Source organism: Propithecus coquereli, unplaced genomic scaffold, assembly GCF_000956105.1.
Source record: "Propithecus coquereli isolate 6110/MARCELLA unplaced genomic scaffold, Pcoq_1.0 Scaffold242, whole genome shotgun sequence".
Lineage (NCBI taxonomy): Eukaryota > Metazoa > Chordata > Mammalia > Primates > Indriidae > Propithecus > Propithecus coquereli.
In genome coordinates, this window is record NW_012147975.1 from 1,914,710 (window position 1) to 1,933,919 (window position 19,210).

General features: G+C 36.4%; 1 protein-coding gene across 1 annotated transcript in view; it reads right to left on the bottom strand.

Annotated features, from left to right (window-relative positions):
• Positions 1–19,210, bottom strand: part of FAM13B (family with sequence similarity 13, member B) — a 100,108-nt gene that overhangs the window by 3,631 nt on the left and 77,267 nt on the right. Inside the window, exons 11-22 of the mRNA XM_012646324.1 lie at positions 18,286–18,350; positions 16,138–16,186; positions 15,592–15,739; positions 10,801–11,011; positions 10,028–10,157; positions 9,004–9,085; positions 6,785–7,014; positions 4,445–4,528; positions 4,119–4,214; positions 1,326–1,409; positions 1,070–1,233; positions 98–199 (exon numbers count right to left, since the gene is read on the bottom strand). Coding sequence (XP_012501778.1) covers positions 98–199; positions 1,070–1,233; positions 1,326–1,409; positions 4,119–4,214; positions 4,445–4,528; positions 6,785–7,014; positions 9,004–9,085; positions 10,028–10,157; positions 10,801–11,011; positions 15,592–15,739; positions 16,138–16,186; positions 18,286–18,350 — 1,445 coding nt within the window. The remainder of the gene's footprint in view (positions 1–97; positions 200–1,069; positions 1,234–1,325; positions 1,410–4,118; positions 4,215–4,444; positions 4,529–6,784; positions 7,015–9,003; positions 9,086–10,027; positions 10,158–10,800; positions 11,012–15,591; positions 15,740–16,137; positions 16,187–18,285; positions 18,351–19,210) is intronic.

Sequence of the window (19,210 nt, forward strand, 5' to 3'; positions counted from 1 at the left end):
CAATTTCTTTCTAATCTCATATATTCCACTATTTTAACATATGGGCACTTAGAAGTTAAAGGAGAAAGATGACTTAATTTTGTGCTGCTCAACAAACCTTCCATTTTGTTGATAAAATGTTTCTTCAAATTCCCGTAATGTTTTACGTAGTTTCTTTTTTTCAGCTCTGGCTTTCCATAGTTGTTCCAGTAACTCAGGCCTAAAATTGAAATGGAAGAAAAACATTATTGAAAGGCCAAGGTTGATTATATTCTTAACAGTAGTTCTAGCCCTGGTTGCAAATTAAAATCAGCTGGGAACATTTAGCACCTACCAATGCGTAAGCACCACCCCAAACCAATTAAATCAGAATAGCTGAAGGTAGGGCTCAGCACTAGTACTTTTTAAAAAACAATCTTCCCAGGTGATCATAAAGTGAAGTCAGGTTTAAGAACAACTGTCATACACCACAGAATCCAAAGGTAAAGAAGCTGATACAGGCCAGGCGCGGTGGCTCACGCCTGTAATCCTAGCACTCTGGGAGGCCGAGGCGGGCGGATTGTTTGAGCTCAGGAGTTCGACCCCCGTTCTCTACTAAAAAAAAAAAATAGAAAGAAATTATCTGGACAACTAAAAATATATAGAAAAAATTAGCCAGGCATGGTGGCGCATGCCTGTAGTCCCAGCTACTTGGGAGGCTGAGGCAGGAGGATCGCTTGAGCCCATGAGTTTGAGGTTGCTGTGAGCTAGGCTGACGCCACGGCACTCTAGCCTGGGCAGCTGAGTGAGACTCTGTCTCAAAAAAAAAAAAAAAAAAGCAGCAGCAGCTGATATAGAACAAACTTAACAAACTCTCAACTGATTCCTGTACTTTGTTATAAATCAAATGTAAGTTTGTTTTGAAACACACCAATGTTTAATCAAGAAAGTAGGTAGATAACATATCTGTAAATCACACTTAAGAAGGGTGTATATCCCTTGATTAATCTCTTGTATTAATTCCCTTCAAGTGCAATTATTTAATGTCAAATTCCTTGGCATACACATTTTATCATACAAATAGGCTAAAATCACAAACCAGCACACATACATAGAAGCTGCTCTAGCACTTGACAATCGGAGATCCAGAGCCAGTTTTTCTTGATTTTCTTCAACATCAGATTCTGAGTTTTCCAATGAAGACTCCACCTGTACAGCAGTTCTCAAGATATCACTTAACTCAGAGGACAGACTAATACCATCTTCTTCTTCTTCCTAAAAAGACATCCAAACAGAATCAAACATGCCTTGACTTTCAACTTTTCCTTTAGGAAAGAGATCAGAGAATGATTTCTTTAAAGAATTACCTTGATTTCTTCAAAAAAATGTGCAGTTTCTCCTTCTATGATTGGCTGTAACATCTGACCCCTTCGCTTGGTGGATGGAGATCCCTATAACAATCAATTATATAAACAGTTTTACACTGTAAGTATTTAAAGTGTCCAGTGAAGCTTCACTTCATTATATTACAAACGTTAAACTTTATTTTCAAAATCTTAAGCATTTGCTTTAAATATTTTGGGGGGATTAATAAATTTATTTTTGCTTGTATTTTTCTTTTTACTTATACACAAGGGTGATAAATGATAATGTCTAGAAAAGTATAAGAGAGAATTCAACAAATGTTTTCAAAATTCCTAAATAAGAACATAGACTTTAATTTGGAAGCATTTTTCTTTTAAAAAATAGTTGTCAACTTTTTTGATCTAAAGACAATTCTTTTTTTAAAAAAATAACATCTTTAGGCGAGGCCCAGCGGTTCACGCCTATAATCCCAGCACTCTGAGAGACCAGGGCAGGAGGATCACTTGAGCTCAGGAGTTCGAGACCAGCCTGAGCAAGAGGGAGACCCCATCTCTACTGAAAAAATAGAAAAATTAGCTGAGCATCGTGGCATGCGCCTATAGTCCCAGCTACTTGGGAGGCTGAAGCAGGAGGATCACTTGAGCCCAGGAGTTTGAGGTTGCTGTGAGGTATAATGATGCCACTGCAGTCTACCCAGGGTGACAGAGTGAGACTCTGTCTCAAACAACAGCAACAACAACCAGCTTTATTAAGATATAATTACATACCATAAAATTCACCCTTTTAAAATGTACAATTCAATGGTTTTTAGTATATTCATATGGTTGTGCAACCATCACCACTAATTTCAGAACATTTCATCACCTCAAAAGAAATCCTGGCCCATTAGCTGTCTCTTACTTGCACTCTCTCCCTAGCTCTTAGGAAACAGTAATATAACATTCTGTCTCTATGGGCTTGCCTATTATAAATATTTCATATAAATGAGATCATATAATTATGTGGCCTTTTTTGTCTGGCTTCTTTCATTTAGCATGCTTTCAAGTTCACCCATGCTGTAGCATATACCAGTATTTCATTCCTTTTTATGGCTGAATAATGTTTCAGTGTATGGACATACCAATTTTATTTATCCATTAGTTGACAGACATTGGGATTGCTTCTACTTTTCAGCTATTATGAACATTTATGTACAAATTTTTGCATGGACATACATTCCCAATTCTCTTGGGTATTTACCTAGGAGGGGAAATGAAGAGTCACAGAGTAACTCTGTTTAAACTTTTGAGGAACTGCCAAATAGTAGCTGCACCATTTTACATTCCTACCAGCAGTGCATGAAAGTTCTAATTTCTCCAAATCCCCACCAACACTCTTATCTTTTTGATTACAGCCATACTAGTGGTATGAAATGGTTATCTCAATGTGGTTTTTATTTGCATTTTCCTAATGACCAATGCTGTCCAACATCTTTTCACGTCCTTGTTAGCCATTTATATATCTTCTCTGGAGAAATGTCTATTCAAATTCTTTGCTCACTTTTAACTGGGTTATTTGTCTTTTTATTTTTGAGTTGTAAGAATTCTATTTTTTGGATACAAGACCCATATCAGGGCATATATATATGATTTGCAAACATTTTCTCCCATTCTGTAGGTTGTTTTCATTTCATTTTCTTTTAATAGTATCCTTTGATGCACAGAAGTTTTTAATTTTTATAATGTCCAACTTAGGTTTTTCTGTTGCTTTTTTTGTTTTGGGTGTCATATCTTAAAAAAAAAAAAATCATCTAACCCAAAATCATGATTTACTCCTATGTTTTCTAGGAGTTTTTATAGTTCTAGCTCTTACATTTAGGTCTATGACCCATTTTGAGTTGCTTTTTATATATGGTATAAGATAAAGACCCAACTTCATTCTTTTGCACATAGATATCCAGTTGTCCCAGCACCATTTGTTGAAAAAACTATTCTTTCCTCTCAAATTTCTTTGACTTAACTTTTAGACTCCAAATTTCTCTTTATAATAGACAGTCATATTTAATAGTCCATAAGATACAGAAATGCTTCCTACAGGCTCAGTTTTAAAAGACAAGCCTAGAGTTCTAAAATGGTTTTCCATAAAGAACTTTGAAACCTATTTATACTATTATAGAATTATGAAATGTGAGTGACACACAAAATAACTTGCAAATAAAGGATAAAATCTGTATAAAATGAACTGTCTTATAGAAGAATTTGTAATATACAAAATTCCTTGTTAAAGGAAAATTGATTATCTTAATATCTAAATAAAATAGTGTTGAGAAGGCAAACTTAAAAAAAGTCAATTAAAAAAGAATCACTTTATATGAGGGCTAAATAAAAAGCACTGAGAAGGCCAATGTGAACTTTCTAACAATGAGTAATTAGGCAGTCAATGCCTAAAGGAAGCCCCCATGCAAGTGGCTACCTACATAAAATAGCCTGAAAGCCACAGCAAACCATATGCTCCACTGAATTAATTCCTAGGTAATAATGCAGAATGGGCTAATAAGACAAATTTATCTAGAATCTAATGGTTAATGTTTGGGGATAGCATTTAATCTGTACTTAAATATTAGAGTTTTCAATTTTCTTTAAAAATATAAACAAAGATGAATAAAGCACTATTTTAATGGACTCTTCCCCATCAATAAAGATTAACTTACTTACCTTGGCTATGTATTTCTCTGATATACCACCATAATAATTTTTCAATATGAAGAGAACATCCTGGTAAAATGAACTAGAGAAATATTTGCTTATTTTACTTACAAGGACAGGAGTGATACTAGCTCTTGTCAGCATCTGCTTTACAAGCCTGTATCTATCATAGAGAGGTTTAACAATGTGCCTTTCTTCCCTGGTCACCTGAAGCAAACAAAAAGGAAATTGCCTAGTCATAAGAAATCTAAAAGGTATAAAACATTAAACAATGACTTTCACCCCCAATGTAAAATTTTCTATTAAATAAGCAGGCAATCCCCCAATTATAAGAAACAATGCTTTATAAAACAGCTCTGAAGAACGCAGGCCACAAAAGTGATTCATGTTCTTTTTTAAGACAGAAAATCGAATCTTTTTAGCAAGAGAGACATTACCGGCCTTCCATGTTGACTTTCATAGTAAAGAAGACTTTTCTGCAGAGAAGTTTTCTCTTCTACCAAATGATCTTTGGTCATTTTCTGAAATTAAAAAAAAAAATACCAAAAAACAAAACAAAACAAAAAAACCCAAATCCATTGGCACCATCATTATTCTCCTCACTCCCACAATGTAAATAATTAGGCTGAAAGGGCAGACCATCACCAGTCTAGCCCAGGCTAATGCATCCTCTGCTTATTGATTTGCAAGCAGAATTTTTCAGTCTCTTATAGAATCTGGTCTTCTAATAAGTAGGTAACAACCCCCCATGATGGCTTGATTTATATTTTATCTGAATAAATTATAAATACTGGCTTGGGTAAATTACTTAACTTCTTTTTGTCCAGTATCCTAATCTGTTAAGTGGGAATACTTCATCCTACCTCAAAGGGCTCTAATGAGGACTAAATGAGTGACTATATGTAAGGCATTTACAACAGTGTCTACCCAGCACACAGTAGACATATATAATTACCTGTTATTTCATTTAATGTTGCACATTTTATTAGCATTAAGACTAGTGGGCACACACCCCATACATATATGCACAGGTTTTAGAATCCAGCATTTCTCCTAAATTATTAAGAAAATCTGGGCCAGGCACAGTGGTTCATGCCTACAATACCAACACATTGGAAGGCTGAGGCAGGAGGCATCACTTGAGGTCAGGCGTTTGAGACCAGCCTGGGCAACACAGTGAAGACCTGTCTCTACCAAAAAAAGAAATTTTTTTTTTCTTGTCAGAGGGCTAATGTGCCAACATCGTAACAAGGTTTGAGGGGGGCACATCTCATGTATGCTCATAAAAACCCAATTATCATGCTTATGAACTACAAAAGGATCTTCAACAAAAAATTTTTTTAAAAATTAGCTGGGCGTGGTGGTGTGTGTTTATAGTCCTAGCTACTCAGGATACTCGGGAGGCTGAAGCTGAAGGGTCACTTGAGTCCAGGAGTTTGAGGATGCAGTGAGCTATGATAACCGCATTCTAGCCCAGGCGACAGAGCAAGACTGTGTCTCCAAAACAAACAATCTGGCAGCAGAATAGTGGAAAGATCCCAAAAAAACTCAATAATGTCAATTTGTAACCTTAGACTTCTACTCTATTACCTCAGTTCCTTTCCCCTGGATTGGCACATTCTTTACATTGCAGTACTCCCCTCACGTCTCTTAGTATTCTGAATGGTAGAATAGGCAGAATTTCCCAAATTTATTTGTCCATATTACCTTCCCCTTTGTTCCACAGGATCACCTATTAGCATCTCAACGTTCCATAGAACATCCTTCAACACTAGATCAAATAAACTCTACTTATTCCCAGGACTAGTTAATACTTCCCTGTCTCTGACCAGAGTGAAATTAGAGACTAACAAATTCACTGGATATTATCTTCCTATAACAAATATCATTTTAGATTATATACATTCAGTAGAGGATAGCTGAGTGTAGGTCTGTAAACCACTATGGTTTCAACCTCAAGCTTGAACCTTAAACCCAGGACAAGGAATTCAAATTAAGCGAATCCAATCAAATAGTTGGGGTGAGGGCAGGGAGGAGTTGTTTTAACAAGAAACTTAAAAGCAAAGTTAGGGGAGGGGAGGGATGAGAATGACTAATTCAACTCTATTAAAGGGAAAGAAAGACTAATATTTGCCAAGGTAAGAGTGTGCATTAGGACTCACCATTACTGGGACAAAATTCACCTGAGACCATCTACCACCACTCTCCCAGCAAATCTCATCTGATACAGGATTTGAGTTGCCAAGTGCTTTGACCAGGACTACCCTAGGCACAGGCTTTACTGAGTAAGAGTAATGTTTCTTCAGAAAAAATTAATTCATTTAATCCTTATAACCACCATATCAAGTTAGTATTTTTTTAAAAGACATAATCACATCCATATACATCATACAATTGCTGAAGGGACTGAGTGGCAGAATGCATATGATATAACCAGTCCATGCCTCGCATGAGCTAAGAGCTCAACACATACAGCTATTAAGGCCAGGATTCAAACTCAGGTCTGTTTGATGCTCTTTAAACACTCACTTAGCCAACTATCTCCAACATAAATGATCTGATCAACACTCTAGTTTTTTTAGTTTTGTTATTGTGACTCAATCCCTGAAAGGCTTGGCATTTATGGTATGCTGATAAAAGCATGTTTCTGAATCTGCAAACTTGGGGAGCAGACTCAGGCAGTTTGATTACCTGGACTTCTCAATCCTGCTGTGGTAATTACTTTGTTTCAGGAATTCTAAAGGCTAGTCTGGGCAAAAATCATAGCTCGAGATTACCTTGATATCTTCTGGAAGACATCTCTCAACACGTTTTTCTTTCAGTCTTTTCAGAATAAGTTCAAGGGTTGCTTCCTTAGATGGTTTTTTCTCCTTCTGAATGACCCTGGATTCATCTTCATTCTCTTCATCTTCATGGTCTAGAGAAGAGCCAAAGCTTTTTGGAAGAGTATTACTACGTGGACGTGTCTGAGGTACAAATTCTCCATCAGAATTTTTGTGTTTTGCATCTACATTTCAGAAATAAGAGGACAGATCAATAATAATTGATTTTAGCTAAAATGTGACTGAGTCAAATAAACAAGATATGCAATAAGAAAGTATACATTAATAGCACACAGACTCAGATATTTCAAAGTCATATAAAATACTTAAATTATATAGCAAGAGAGCTATTCTATTCATTCTTTAAACCAATATTCATAGAAAGACTACTATAAAATAAGACTCTCTGATGAGCATGGGAGATACAGTAGTAAACAAAAGAGACATGGTCTCTGTTCTCATGGAGCATATATTCAGGGAAAGAAAAACAATAACCAAGTGATGAGATTAATAAACAAAATAATTTCAGAGTGCTAAGTGCTACAAAGAAGATAAAACAAGATGGAGTCACAGAGCTACAAGGAGTGCTTTGTGGAGGAGGAACTACATCGGATGAGAAGGCATTTCTGAATGGTGTCACCATGTTGAATATGGAATAGGGAGCAGGTCCAGCATTAGAAGATTTAGGGGAAGAGCATTTGTCCCAAATTGAGGCAATAGCCAGTGCAAAGGCCCTAAAGCTTGGCATATTTGAGGAACAGAAAATGAGATATGAAAGTGATAAAACTGGCTAAGGACAGAGTGTGCAAGGCCTTGAAAAGGTAAGGAGTTTGGACTTTATTCTAAATGGAAGGTCGTTGAAGGGCCTGAACAAGAGGGTAACATGATTTTTTAAAAGATAATTCTGGATGCTATGCAACATACGGACAGTATGACAGTAGGAGTGAAAGAAATTGGGCAATTAGGAGGCTAACGCTAGTCAATTTATCAACTAGTAATATAATAATGGTAATGATTTTCACTGATGACTGGAAACTGGCAGTAAATACGGAAATGTTTAACAGAATTAAAGGGGAAAATAAAGTGATATTCTCAAGAAGAGTTAAGAGCAATGATCTTAACCACAAGAATGTAAACTCCGTGACAGCAGGTAGTCTGTTTTGTTCACTGCCATAATCCCCATTTGTCTACAAAGTACTTGGTACTTATAGAGGTATTAAATATTTTATTGTATAAATTCAAATGAACAAACCAAAGTGATGCTCCAGATAACAAACCCATACTTAGCGCAGATAATTTTTTAAGTATTAATAATTATTAAAAAGCATACTCACTAAACACCAAGTAAATATACCTTAGCAACTACCATATTGGGCTGACACCCAGAAACATAAAACCTAGTTTATGATTCAAGAAGACTTACAATTTAGTCTTTGTGGAATAAACAATTCACTATGATTAGATATCCTTATTCTTAGATGAACTATCCAGCCAAAAATCGTAATAAAATATCTAACAAAAACCAAACTGCTTAATATTTGAAGTACATTTCAGGTAAACTTTTATCAGTTCAACTATGAATATAAAATCTAGGGTAACTTTCAACATAATATTACTAATAAAAAACACAAGAAAGACATTTGAAAGAATATAGTACTATAGATTTCCCATCTCTTTTTTTTTTTTAGATTTCCCAACTCTTAGTATGCAACTTTGACCCTAATAAAAGAACAAAAGGAAATGTTTATTTTTGCCAGTGTTCAAGTTTTAAAATTATCAAAAATTGTAATTATAATTCCTAGACATTATTATAAAGAATATGTGAAAAATGCAAATATAGGCTGGGTGCAGGGGCTCATGCCTATAATCCCAGCACTTCTGGAGGCTGAGGCAAGAGGATCACTTGAAGCTAAGAGTTTAAGACTGAATTGCGTGACATAGCAAGACCTCGTCTTCACAAAAATATTAGCCAGGTATGGTGGTGCATGCCTGTAGTCCTAGTGGAGGCTGAGGGAGGAGGATCAGTAGAGGCCAGGAGGAGTTTGAGGCTGCAATGAGCTATGATCACACCACTGCACTCCAGTCTGGGCAACAGAGAGAGACTGTCTCAAAAAAAAAAATAAAAAAACAAAAAAACACAACAACAAATATGTTACAAATGGCACATCATGTACCTTTAATTTGCTTCCGCAGTTTGGTAAGCTCTGTCATCCATTTTAATACCTTTGGATTGGCTGCAATATCACTGTAAGAAGGCTGAGAAATTAAGGAGCACAATCACTATACTTTTGTGGTAAGTAATGGTTATCTTAATTTATGGCCAAATAGTACTTTACAGTTCCAACAGCATAGACTTCACTCACTCCTCATTTTACTTTATCTTATTTTGATTAGATGGGACAGGATATTAAGTAAAGCTCTCCCAGAGCAGGCTCTAGTAACTGCCAGAAGCCAGATGTAAATATGGGTCTTCTGACTCCAAGTATAAGACTCTTTCCACTTCTCATGTTCTAATTATTAAGCCACCCCCCAACAGGCCCCCTTTCCTGCTTCACTCACTCTCTCCCCCTCGCTTTTTTTTTTTTTTTTTTTTGAGACAGAGTCTCGCTATGTTGCCCGGGCTAGAGTGCCGTGGCGTCAGCCTAGCTCACAGCAACCTCAAACTCCTGGGCTCAAGTGGTCCTCTTCCTCAGCCTCCCGAGTAGCCGGGACTGCAGGCATGTGCCACCACGCTTGGCTAATTTTTCTATTTTATTTTTTAGTAGAGACGGGGTCTCGCTCTTGCTGGTTTTGAACTCCTGAGCTCAAACAATCCGCCCGCCTCGGCCTCCCAGAGAGCTAGGATTACAGGCGTGAGCCACCGCGCCCGGCCTTCCCTCCTCTTTTGGTACTTGTGGTTTTTGACAACAGCAATAGCAATAACATGATTTATCAATGTAAAGTACTTGTTTTAAAAATTCTAAAAGCTGTTTTCCCAGTGGAAATATAAAGATGCCATGGTGCAATGGCATGAATACTGGCTTGGTAATCAGGAGGCTAAGGGTCTACATGATCTCACATCTACATGATCACTATGTCTCTGGGCATCTCAGCTTTGTCATCTCTCTCAAGATAGAGCTAAACTAGTGCTCTTGAAAGACTCTTTCCTCAGGTTCTAATATTAGATCTAGCTCACTCTGAGCAATGCTACAAACTTACCTTGATATTTCTTTCCCTTTCAAACTGTTCCTCAAATTGTCTGATTTTTTTCTGAAGTTTCTTGACCACCTGATAAGGTGTTCTGTCCTCTCTTTTTTCATCTTTTGAACTAAAGGATGATCTTCGAATCCTGAATTAAAACAAAAGGCCAACACTGTGTATTCGTTAAATTTTCAAGCACCAACACCATATCTCTTATTGCCCTGACATAACACTATTACTAATAAGTATATTTTAAAAGTGAAATTAAGTCCCTAACACTAAAGGACGGTTAGTAAAAAGAAACACTATGGTGTTACAGACCACAATATTAGTTAACACAAGTGGTGATGAAAACAATTTGTAATAGTTTAAAATGTGTTTGGAAACAAGGCAGAAAAGAAACAAAGATACCTAGCAGCTCAGAGCTCTTTTAAGTGCTCAAATTATATAGGAAAATTTTTGACATGCAGAGCAATTTAAGGCTTTGATAAAAAAAAAACATGAGGAACCAATCGGCACCACTTGCTGCTTCCCTTTCAGAGTTCTGTGTTTCAGTCACAAATGAATAAACGAATGAATATACCATGAAGAAATGTCTACTTGAGAGCAAACCTCAAACGCTACACCTCAGTAAACTCAGAATTTTATACAAAAAAAAAAAAAAATTACAAAAATGTGCTTCATGAAATAAAGGAGAAAGCTTTGAACTGTAGGTCTGGAAAACTAAACCTCTCAGAGGACCTGGGTACATAATAGGAATCGCCTCTGATAAGTACATAAAAATCATATACCGAGCAAAAGAAAGTGCTTTAGATGAGGAATCCAACTTTTCTGGATCATGTAGGAAACGCTGGCTTTGCCCAAAATCTAAACTGCGGTGTGATAATACTGGAGGACAGTCCTCTTCCAAGGGGTGATGATTCATTCTTCCAGCTTGTGGAGACAGCTGAGCTTCTCCAGACTCAGAGTCCTCCTGCCAAGACTTAAAAGCAGGAAATGGCTCTGTAAAACAAACACAAAGAAGAGCACCATGGGTCTCTTGAGTCCATGTAGAAAAAAGGTCACAAAATATCAGCTGTATGTTTTTTAAACCATATCATAATGCAGCAGTTCATACATTATTCAAATTTTTTAAAACAAAAGATACTAGGCTCTTCATAAAGTCTACTGCAGTTTAAAATTATTAAAGCTTCACTTTTTAGCCCAGAGTTCTATTTTCACATAAGGAGTTAGACCTTAAATTTCTGAACCCAGTGGCAAGGCAAGAAAGGACACTGTCAAGCTCTTTGAAATGTAATTTAATTCTAAAGAATTATTTAATTCTAACTTTTTTAAAGATGTTACATAAAAAAATGTTATTTTTTCAAATAGGGAAAACTTTATTTAGAAAGAGCAAACACTTAACAGTCCTTAGTTAGAAATTTAACTTAAAAGCAAAATGATGCCAGGTGTATGAATTGTCCCTCACTATTAAGTACTATGCGAAGAAAATGTGGAAGCTCTTCCCCATACTACACAGAACACTCACCAACTAAAGCTCTCTAACTTTAGAAGAATTCTAACATTTCCAAACAAGGAGCTAACTCACCTTACAGGACCTGGCCTCTAACATTAAACTGTAGTGGTTATCCTGTTACAGGATTCCTATGCATAATATATATTTTAATAATTAAATGCCCAACATTATTATCAAGACAAAACTTAATAGCACTAGTCTGTAAGCATATTTATTTTATTGGTGTTATGCTGTATACTCCCAAGTGAAATCATGTTAATATATTTGATGTCTTTGCACATATAAGGTTTTATTACATACAGAAGACATGCAGATCATAGACACAATCCACAGATATACCCCAAGTACAAAATTAACTTAAAGCATCACTGGAGTACAGAATTGGGGGAAAAATCTTTCCCATCTACACATTAGTTTTTTATAACTAAAATTCTGATGCTATGGCTATTAACAACAGCAAAAATGAATGCAAAGATGGCTTGACAGTGTCAAAATTTAACAGTGATGTTTTCTTCACACAATAGCTAAGATTACTGCTTTAGGAATTTAGTTTAACTTTATGCATTAGGAATATTTAAAGAATTACTTTTTTTTTGGAACATAATTTGGTTTGTTTCTGAAGCCCAGATCAATCTGATAGTTAAAAACTAGGTACAAAGCGTGCAATCCCACAATAAACCCAGTAAGTGATTTTCAACTCAACCCTTGTACCTGTGTCCCAGCAAATAAGTAACTGGTAATAAACATTTTATGAGAAATCTCCTATTTTAAGAAAAGAGAGAAGTAACAATTCTTTTCTGGGTATCATTTTTAACCCAGAACAGTTTTCCTAAGATATGGGGACAGCAGGAGAAGGGCTAATAATAAAAAGACAAACAAAGTGAACCATAAAAAGGCAAAAAAACTAAACTATGGTGAACCATACTTACCCTCCCCATCTCTCTGCAGATGCATTGTTTTGAAATCAATGAGGGGAAAAGTGATAGGGCATGACGCTAATAAAATGGAAAAAATGGCAAAAAATACTAAAGTGAACACACAGCACAGTCAGAACAAACCATACACATAACACAAAGCCAAAGATACCAAAAACATTTCCCTAAAACCAGTTAGGCATTCTGCTCAAAAACTTTATTCAAAGAAATTACTACTAACCAAACTTTAAAAAACACAAACATACATTTCCATTTCAGCAAGCAAGGCAAAGAACAAAACAAAAAAAAAAAACAAAAAAAACCACAACGTAGTGCTACTTTATTAAAACTTAAATGTAAAACTGAAGAAATGGAAACTCTTAAGGTACTGTTTGAAGCTTTTCAGTATAATTGATTTGAAAGAAAAAATCTCCCTTAAGTTTACTCTTTGAAAACATCCTACTGTATTTCATTCCGGAGGTAGCAGGAGAGAATATGAAAAAAAGATGGTGTCCACTTCCATTAGAAGGCAAAACTTTTTGAACGGGTGCTACAAATTCTGGTGATAGTGACTGGTGACAGTCATGAGCTACCTGCTTGCTCACTGCATTTTCCTGTTCTTGGAGCAAAACAAAAAAACCCGCATACTTAGGAACAGTGAAGTGCGTCTCTATTTGGAGTCATCCCCACTTCTCTACAAAGAGTCACAGCAAACAAAGTATATCTCTGATTCCAAGGTATTCAGGGTCTAAAGTAATTTGGTCTCCTAAGGAAGACTTTTTTTTTTTTAGAATATCCTAACTCCAAATTGTGGAAAAATCAATGTTCGTATCAGTGGCAAAGTTGGAACGAACAACACGGTCTATAACAGCCACTATGCCAAGCACACACGCGCACAGTTCATGGCTGGAAGTTCACTCAGCTGTCTCTAACTGCCGGCTTTCTGAAAGTCACTGACCCCTATTCCTGGAAAAGCCAGCAGGAAGCCTACATGGAGGCTGTTGAGCCAGGTGGATAACAGGGCAGCACAGGCTTTGAAAATCAGGGATCAGCAGTCTGTAGGTCACTCCTTTCCCTATAACAAGCTGTAGGGGTTGGATTCTGGCAGGAGGAAAAAACAGACAGTCCAGTAGCAGGTTCTCTTTCGGGGAGCCTCCAGAAAGCTGAAGCTAGATAGATAATGTCCAATCTCCTCAGACAACAAAAAACAATTGTTCTTCTACATTTATAACTCAAGATTGGGACCCCCAGGCCAAAGATCATAAAGGGCTATTTATTTGTATCTTCTAAGAGAAAGAAGCAAAAGTGCTGTATCAGAATCTCAGCTGCTTCTTTCAGAGACTCCTTTCCTACTAAGGTTCTAAGGGACGCTCTGTTGACCACTGCTCCTTCAGTGACTATGCCACAATAAATAACTAAAAAGGACATTTGATATTCACTGCCACCAGTACACCAACGTATGTTCTAACTCTAGGGAGCATCTTCATAAATTATATATGTCCTGAATAACCCAGAACAAAGCAAATATAAGACAACTTTAGTCTGATTTAATCTAAGTTAAGACATATAAAATGCCACTGGACATGCCAAACATCTAGACCTAAAAAGGGTGGAGGGTGGCAGGAGGAGACAGCAATAAAGATTGGCATAGGCAATGACTTGATTGAGGCTCTAAAAAAAAAATGCCTAGACCTTAAAAAAACAGCACACTCCAAGTGTGATCAGGTGAGTAGACTTAACGGTGCCAAAAGGAGTCCATGGCAACGGCACTGCAGTTCCTCTTGTTACTGCTACTGTATGTCATCAGATAACTTGCCAAAGGTGAGACAATCCAAGTGAATGAATATGTAATTCTGCTTATGATTCCTGAGTTGTCTCATTGTCTCTTTACCAAGGAAGGTGTACAATCCTCCTGGATCCAAAGTTGTTGCTTGCTTCCCCACCTCCTCCAACACTGTATTTGAAAGTTTACAAAGTTGAAAGAACTTTACAGTGAATATCCATATACCAATCACCTAGATTTTATCATTAACATTTTAATTGTACTATTCTTGCTTCATAACATTTATCCATCCAATTAACCATCTTATTTTTTTCATGAATTTCAGAGTAAACTGCAGATATCAGTGGATTTTCCCATAGACACTCCAGCATGCAAATCATCTAGTGAAGTTCAGTATTTGTTTAGTTTTTAATTCTCTTGATGCAAAAAAATACTTTATATACAATGAAATGCAAAAATCTTAAGTGTACTTTTGCTGAGTTTTGAGAAACGCACATACCCATGTTGCTTGCTTATTAAATTTAAACTTCTCCCCTTTGTGCAAATTTTTAGGGTCCCCTCACCATACTTTCATAATCTAATACAAAGTACAATATTTGTTTAGAAGTGCCCCTGGAGATAACTTATTTTTTGTTTATTTTCTTCTATTTACCCCAATCTCCTGTAATTTTTTTTTGGAGACAGAGCCTCACTCTGTTGCTAGAGTATAGTGGCATCATCACAGCTCACTGCAACCTCAAATTCCTCGGCTCAAGTGACGATCCTGCCTTATCCTCCTGAGTAGCTGGGACTACAGGCTTGTGCCACCAAACCTGGCTAATTTTTCTTTTTGTAGAGATGAGGTCTCACTGTAGTACTTGGGTTGGTGCTGACCTCAAGTGATCCTCCTGCCTCAGCCTACCAAAATGCTAGGATTTCAGGCATGAGCCACTTCACCCAGCCAAAGATAATTTTTGTAAAAAAGTACTCCTGATGATGCTAAGGAAAAGGCAGATATACGACCCCTGTTTAAACTGCTGAGATCCCTAAGCCTTAACACACTGGCTTTCAAAGACTTGGAGACAGCATCTGGTTTAACCATTAACAAAAGCCTATCTTGGGTGATTTTATTTTTTTAATCAGTTCTAATATCCATTTTCAAAGCTAACGGATCAGATAAGAACTCTTAGTTCGTATGAATGATACTGCCCCATAATCTCATTAGTGTATTTCAGTAAAAACACTCACTCACTCATCTTATATGAAAGGGAAAACAGAAGATCAAGATTAATAACGATGTCCAGAAAAGGGCAGTAGTCTTATTATCACTAAGCATAATTTCAGTTACAAATAACATTATCAGGGAAATAATGTGTGTGGGTAAAATTACCTTCCCATTTATCACCATCAGAAACAGTCTTCAGATCTAAATGTGGAATTTGGACACACACTGCTTCCCCTTGAACACCAACACTTTGATCTCCTGGCACTTCTGATTCAGTGTTGGCATTCAAATCACATATCTTGCTACTAGAATCCTGTATTTTAAAATAAAAAATAAATTTCACAACCACAGAAGCTTTCCACACCCAGCTTAAAGACAACCAGCACATATCCATGAGTAGTCTTCACTACTGTGTCTATGCAACCGTCTCACTCCCACCATCCACCATCCACACTATTTTCAAATGTAACAAGAAGTTTTATAATATGACTTATTGGGAGACATAGTTTGGATCCCAAATTTAGGGAAGTGTTTTCTCGTAACCGAAAGTGGCAAATGATGTTGCTGCTTAACTATAAAATATCTGATAACACTATTTATATTTAAATTTCCTCTAAATCTACCCAGCCTAAGAGTTAAAGACCATATATAATAATTTATAGATTAAACTCAGGCAACTTTTTAAGAAAAATAAGATAAAATAGTTCTTACCAGAATCAAGTGTGACAATTTGTCACTGTCAAATAACAAATATTCTTTCCTAAAAATACAAGTTGTTAGAATATTAAAGAATAAAAAGGTTACTATCAGTGCAAATTTCTTACCTAGATTCCTCTCTTCCCCAGCACAGTTAACGTTTACAACAAAGAGAGGAGAAAATGACAACTGGATGTACGCCTGTTCTTTGGAGCCCTATATCTGAAAATCACAATACTGAAAAGATCCACAGAATCACTTCAAGTTTAGAAAAATGAAGTAATGTTCCCAACGGCCCCTCCCAACCAGTCCCCCAAAAATCTTTATAAAAAGAAAATTAAAATCCATCCTAAGTAGAAATCAAAAAGAATGAATGTGTAATGGAAAAGATTTTGTAAAATAAATGTTTTAATGAAATAAATAGCTTTATTCTCCTTACTCTGAGACCTTTTCTTTTAAAAAAGATTTTTTAAAAGCTATAGCTATGTCCTTTAACTTTAAATCTGACTGTATCCAATCACGAAGTTATTACTTGCAATCAAAGGTTACTACTTCTAAATCTTTCCCTCCTCAAAACATAACAGCAACATACTAAAGGGAAATTTTTAAAAATTTCACTTCGCTTTTTATTTCCCAGAAAAACTAACCCCTGTTTAGAACAAGTGTTATAACAATCTGTCACAAATGATCTGTACCTGTTTTACCAGTCAAAAGAGCACCCGCTAGTATACAGTAGGTTATCAGTATGCCTATGGGGTAAAGTTCTTTTCCCCAAAGACATCATGAAAATTTACAATGACACATGCACATGCCACTTTTACCAGCCATAAGAGAGTATGCATCCCGAAGACAGGTCTTGATCTAAATATGGCAAGTCATCTCCTCATATAAAGAATTACCTTATTCTTGTTGAGCACGAGAAATGAACTAAATTCCCTGACAAGCTCAAAGACATTCCTTTGCTTAGAGTGGGAGCAAATGACAGGATGAGTAAATTCTACCCTAGCAGATTAAAAGGCCTAATCACTTCAATTTGAGAAACATAAAACATGCAAAATGTAATCCACCTAACCAAGGTACTCTTTGGATCTAAAAACAAGTTTGCTAACCTATACACAAGTTGAAAAGGAAAGAGCTTTTCCAAAAAGATTTGAGTCCTCACTAAATGGATCCTTATTGTTCTACCAAATCCAGATGTCATCATTCTGGGGGTGCCTGTTAATGCTGTTAATCTTTTATCTTCAGCCCATAGCTCCAATACTCCCTGGGCTGGAAGAAGATCATTCCTGCCTCCTGAAAGGAAGCACAAGGAACTGCTGTAAGCAGGAAATCTGTGGACCTTTAGAGTATGGGGATGCTCCAGAGACAAGGCTCCAAAGAATGTACTTACCCTTAAAGAACAGGTTTCCTATTCATAATTAAAAGAAATAATGGAATTAACACAAGTTTACCATGGCCAACAGGCTACCAGCAAATTAGTAATGCTGTTTGGGATCTCTCAATATTTACAATCTAGCCTGCAAATTCATTACTGCTATGTTTCAGAATATCAAATCTCTCCTAAGAAAATTGTAATATATTTCTTGGCAGCATCTTAAGGGATGATGCAAAGGGTAACAAGATCCAAACCCTACTCAGCGATTTAAAACATTCCAGAAAGCTTCTATTCAAAGGGACTCTATCTACTGAAAGTTTTAAAAGCACCAACTGCTCAAGACTGTACTAGGACACGCCAAGGATGAGTTCAAAGGGGAAGAGAAACATCCCGTACATATTTGTTGACGCAAATGTGTTATAATCTTTCAGTTGGTTATCCATAATTCCAAAACCATGAATTAACTCACTGACAGGTATCCCCAGAATATCAATAAATCCCATTGTACGAATCACCTGGAAGTTTTAGGTGTATCCAAGAAGGCTGAATGTTCTTTCCTCTCAATGTTTTCCAAGTTGTGTCTATCTGAACCTATACAACTCTGAATATTTGAGGGTATTTAATATGCTTTAAGCCTACCATTAAAAACAAGAAGGTCAGTTTTTATAAAAGATTATCTAAACTGTATGTTTATAATGAACACTCATCTAAAAATTTCACCCCACAATCTATGAAGAGCTCCAATTCTCAAAATGATTCCTTAATTAGCAAAAACAGAAAATGCTTACCTCTCAAAACAGCCATCTTCACTATCACCATGGTCACTGCATGGCTCTAACAGTATACCTAGGGACTGACAAAAAGAACACCATCACTGTATTACTAGAGCTCCTAACATCATATATGAGAGGAAGTTGCCGATCTAAATTAGGATACTAGATTAAGGTTAGTCAAAACCCCTCTTTAGCTATCATGTATAACATAGTCTGTTGGAATTGGCATCTCTTTTTACAAAGAGTAATTTATCTTCCCTCAAAACCTGAGTCCTATGAAGTATAGCAGGGATTCTGCATTTCTCTCTACCCTATTAAGTAATAGATAACACCAATACCATCCTTTACTCCTTCCTTAGAATTCTCTTCTCCATAAATGATGGTATTCTGATCCTGTTTGCCAACTGCTACTTGCTTTACTTCTCTTCAACTACAAACACAGAAGTTAGTGACTTCCTAGCAGGTAAAGGAGGAGTCATGGACGAGTTACCAGACCCCTTCACTATGTATTAATATATTTAAAATAACAAATATTTTCCACACAGAAGGCCCCTATGAATCTCAGAAACACATGAGAACATTTCCCCATTTTTCAATGAGCTTAGTGACATCACCTCATCCCTATTCTCCCCAAATTAAAAACTTATCAAGTCTAATATAAATGCCCTGAGCATTAGTACAAAACATGTCAACTTTCTGGTGTATTGATGATCATCTTTGAAATCAACAAAAGGTTCAATTCCTCTTAGATTCTCAGATTCTTCTTCAGAAAGTACCACTTGTTCAGTTTTGTTTAGTATGAAAATAAAGTCCACAATTATCTGGAAAAAAGCTATTAAAATACTTCTCCCTTTTCCAACTGCATATCTCTGTGAGGCTGAATTATTTCATACTCTTCAAACAAAACAATGTATAGCAACAGACTGAATGTAGAAGCAGA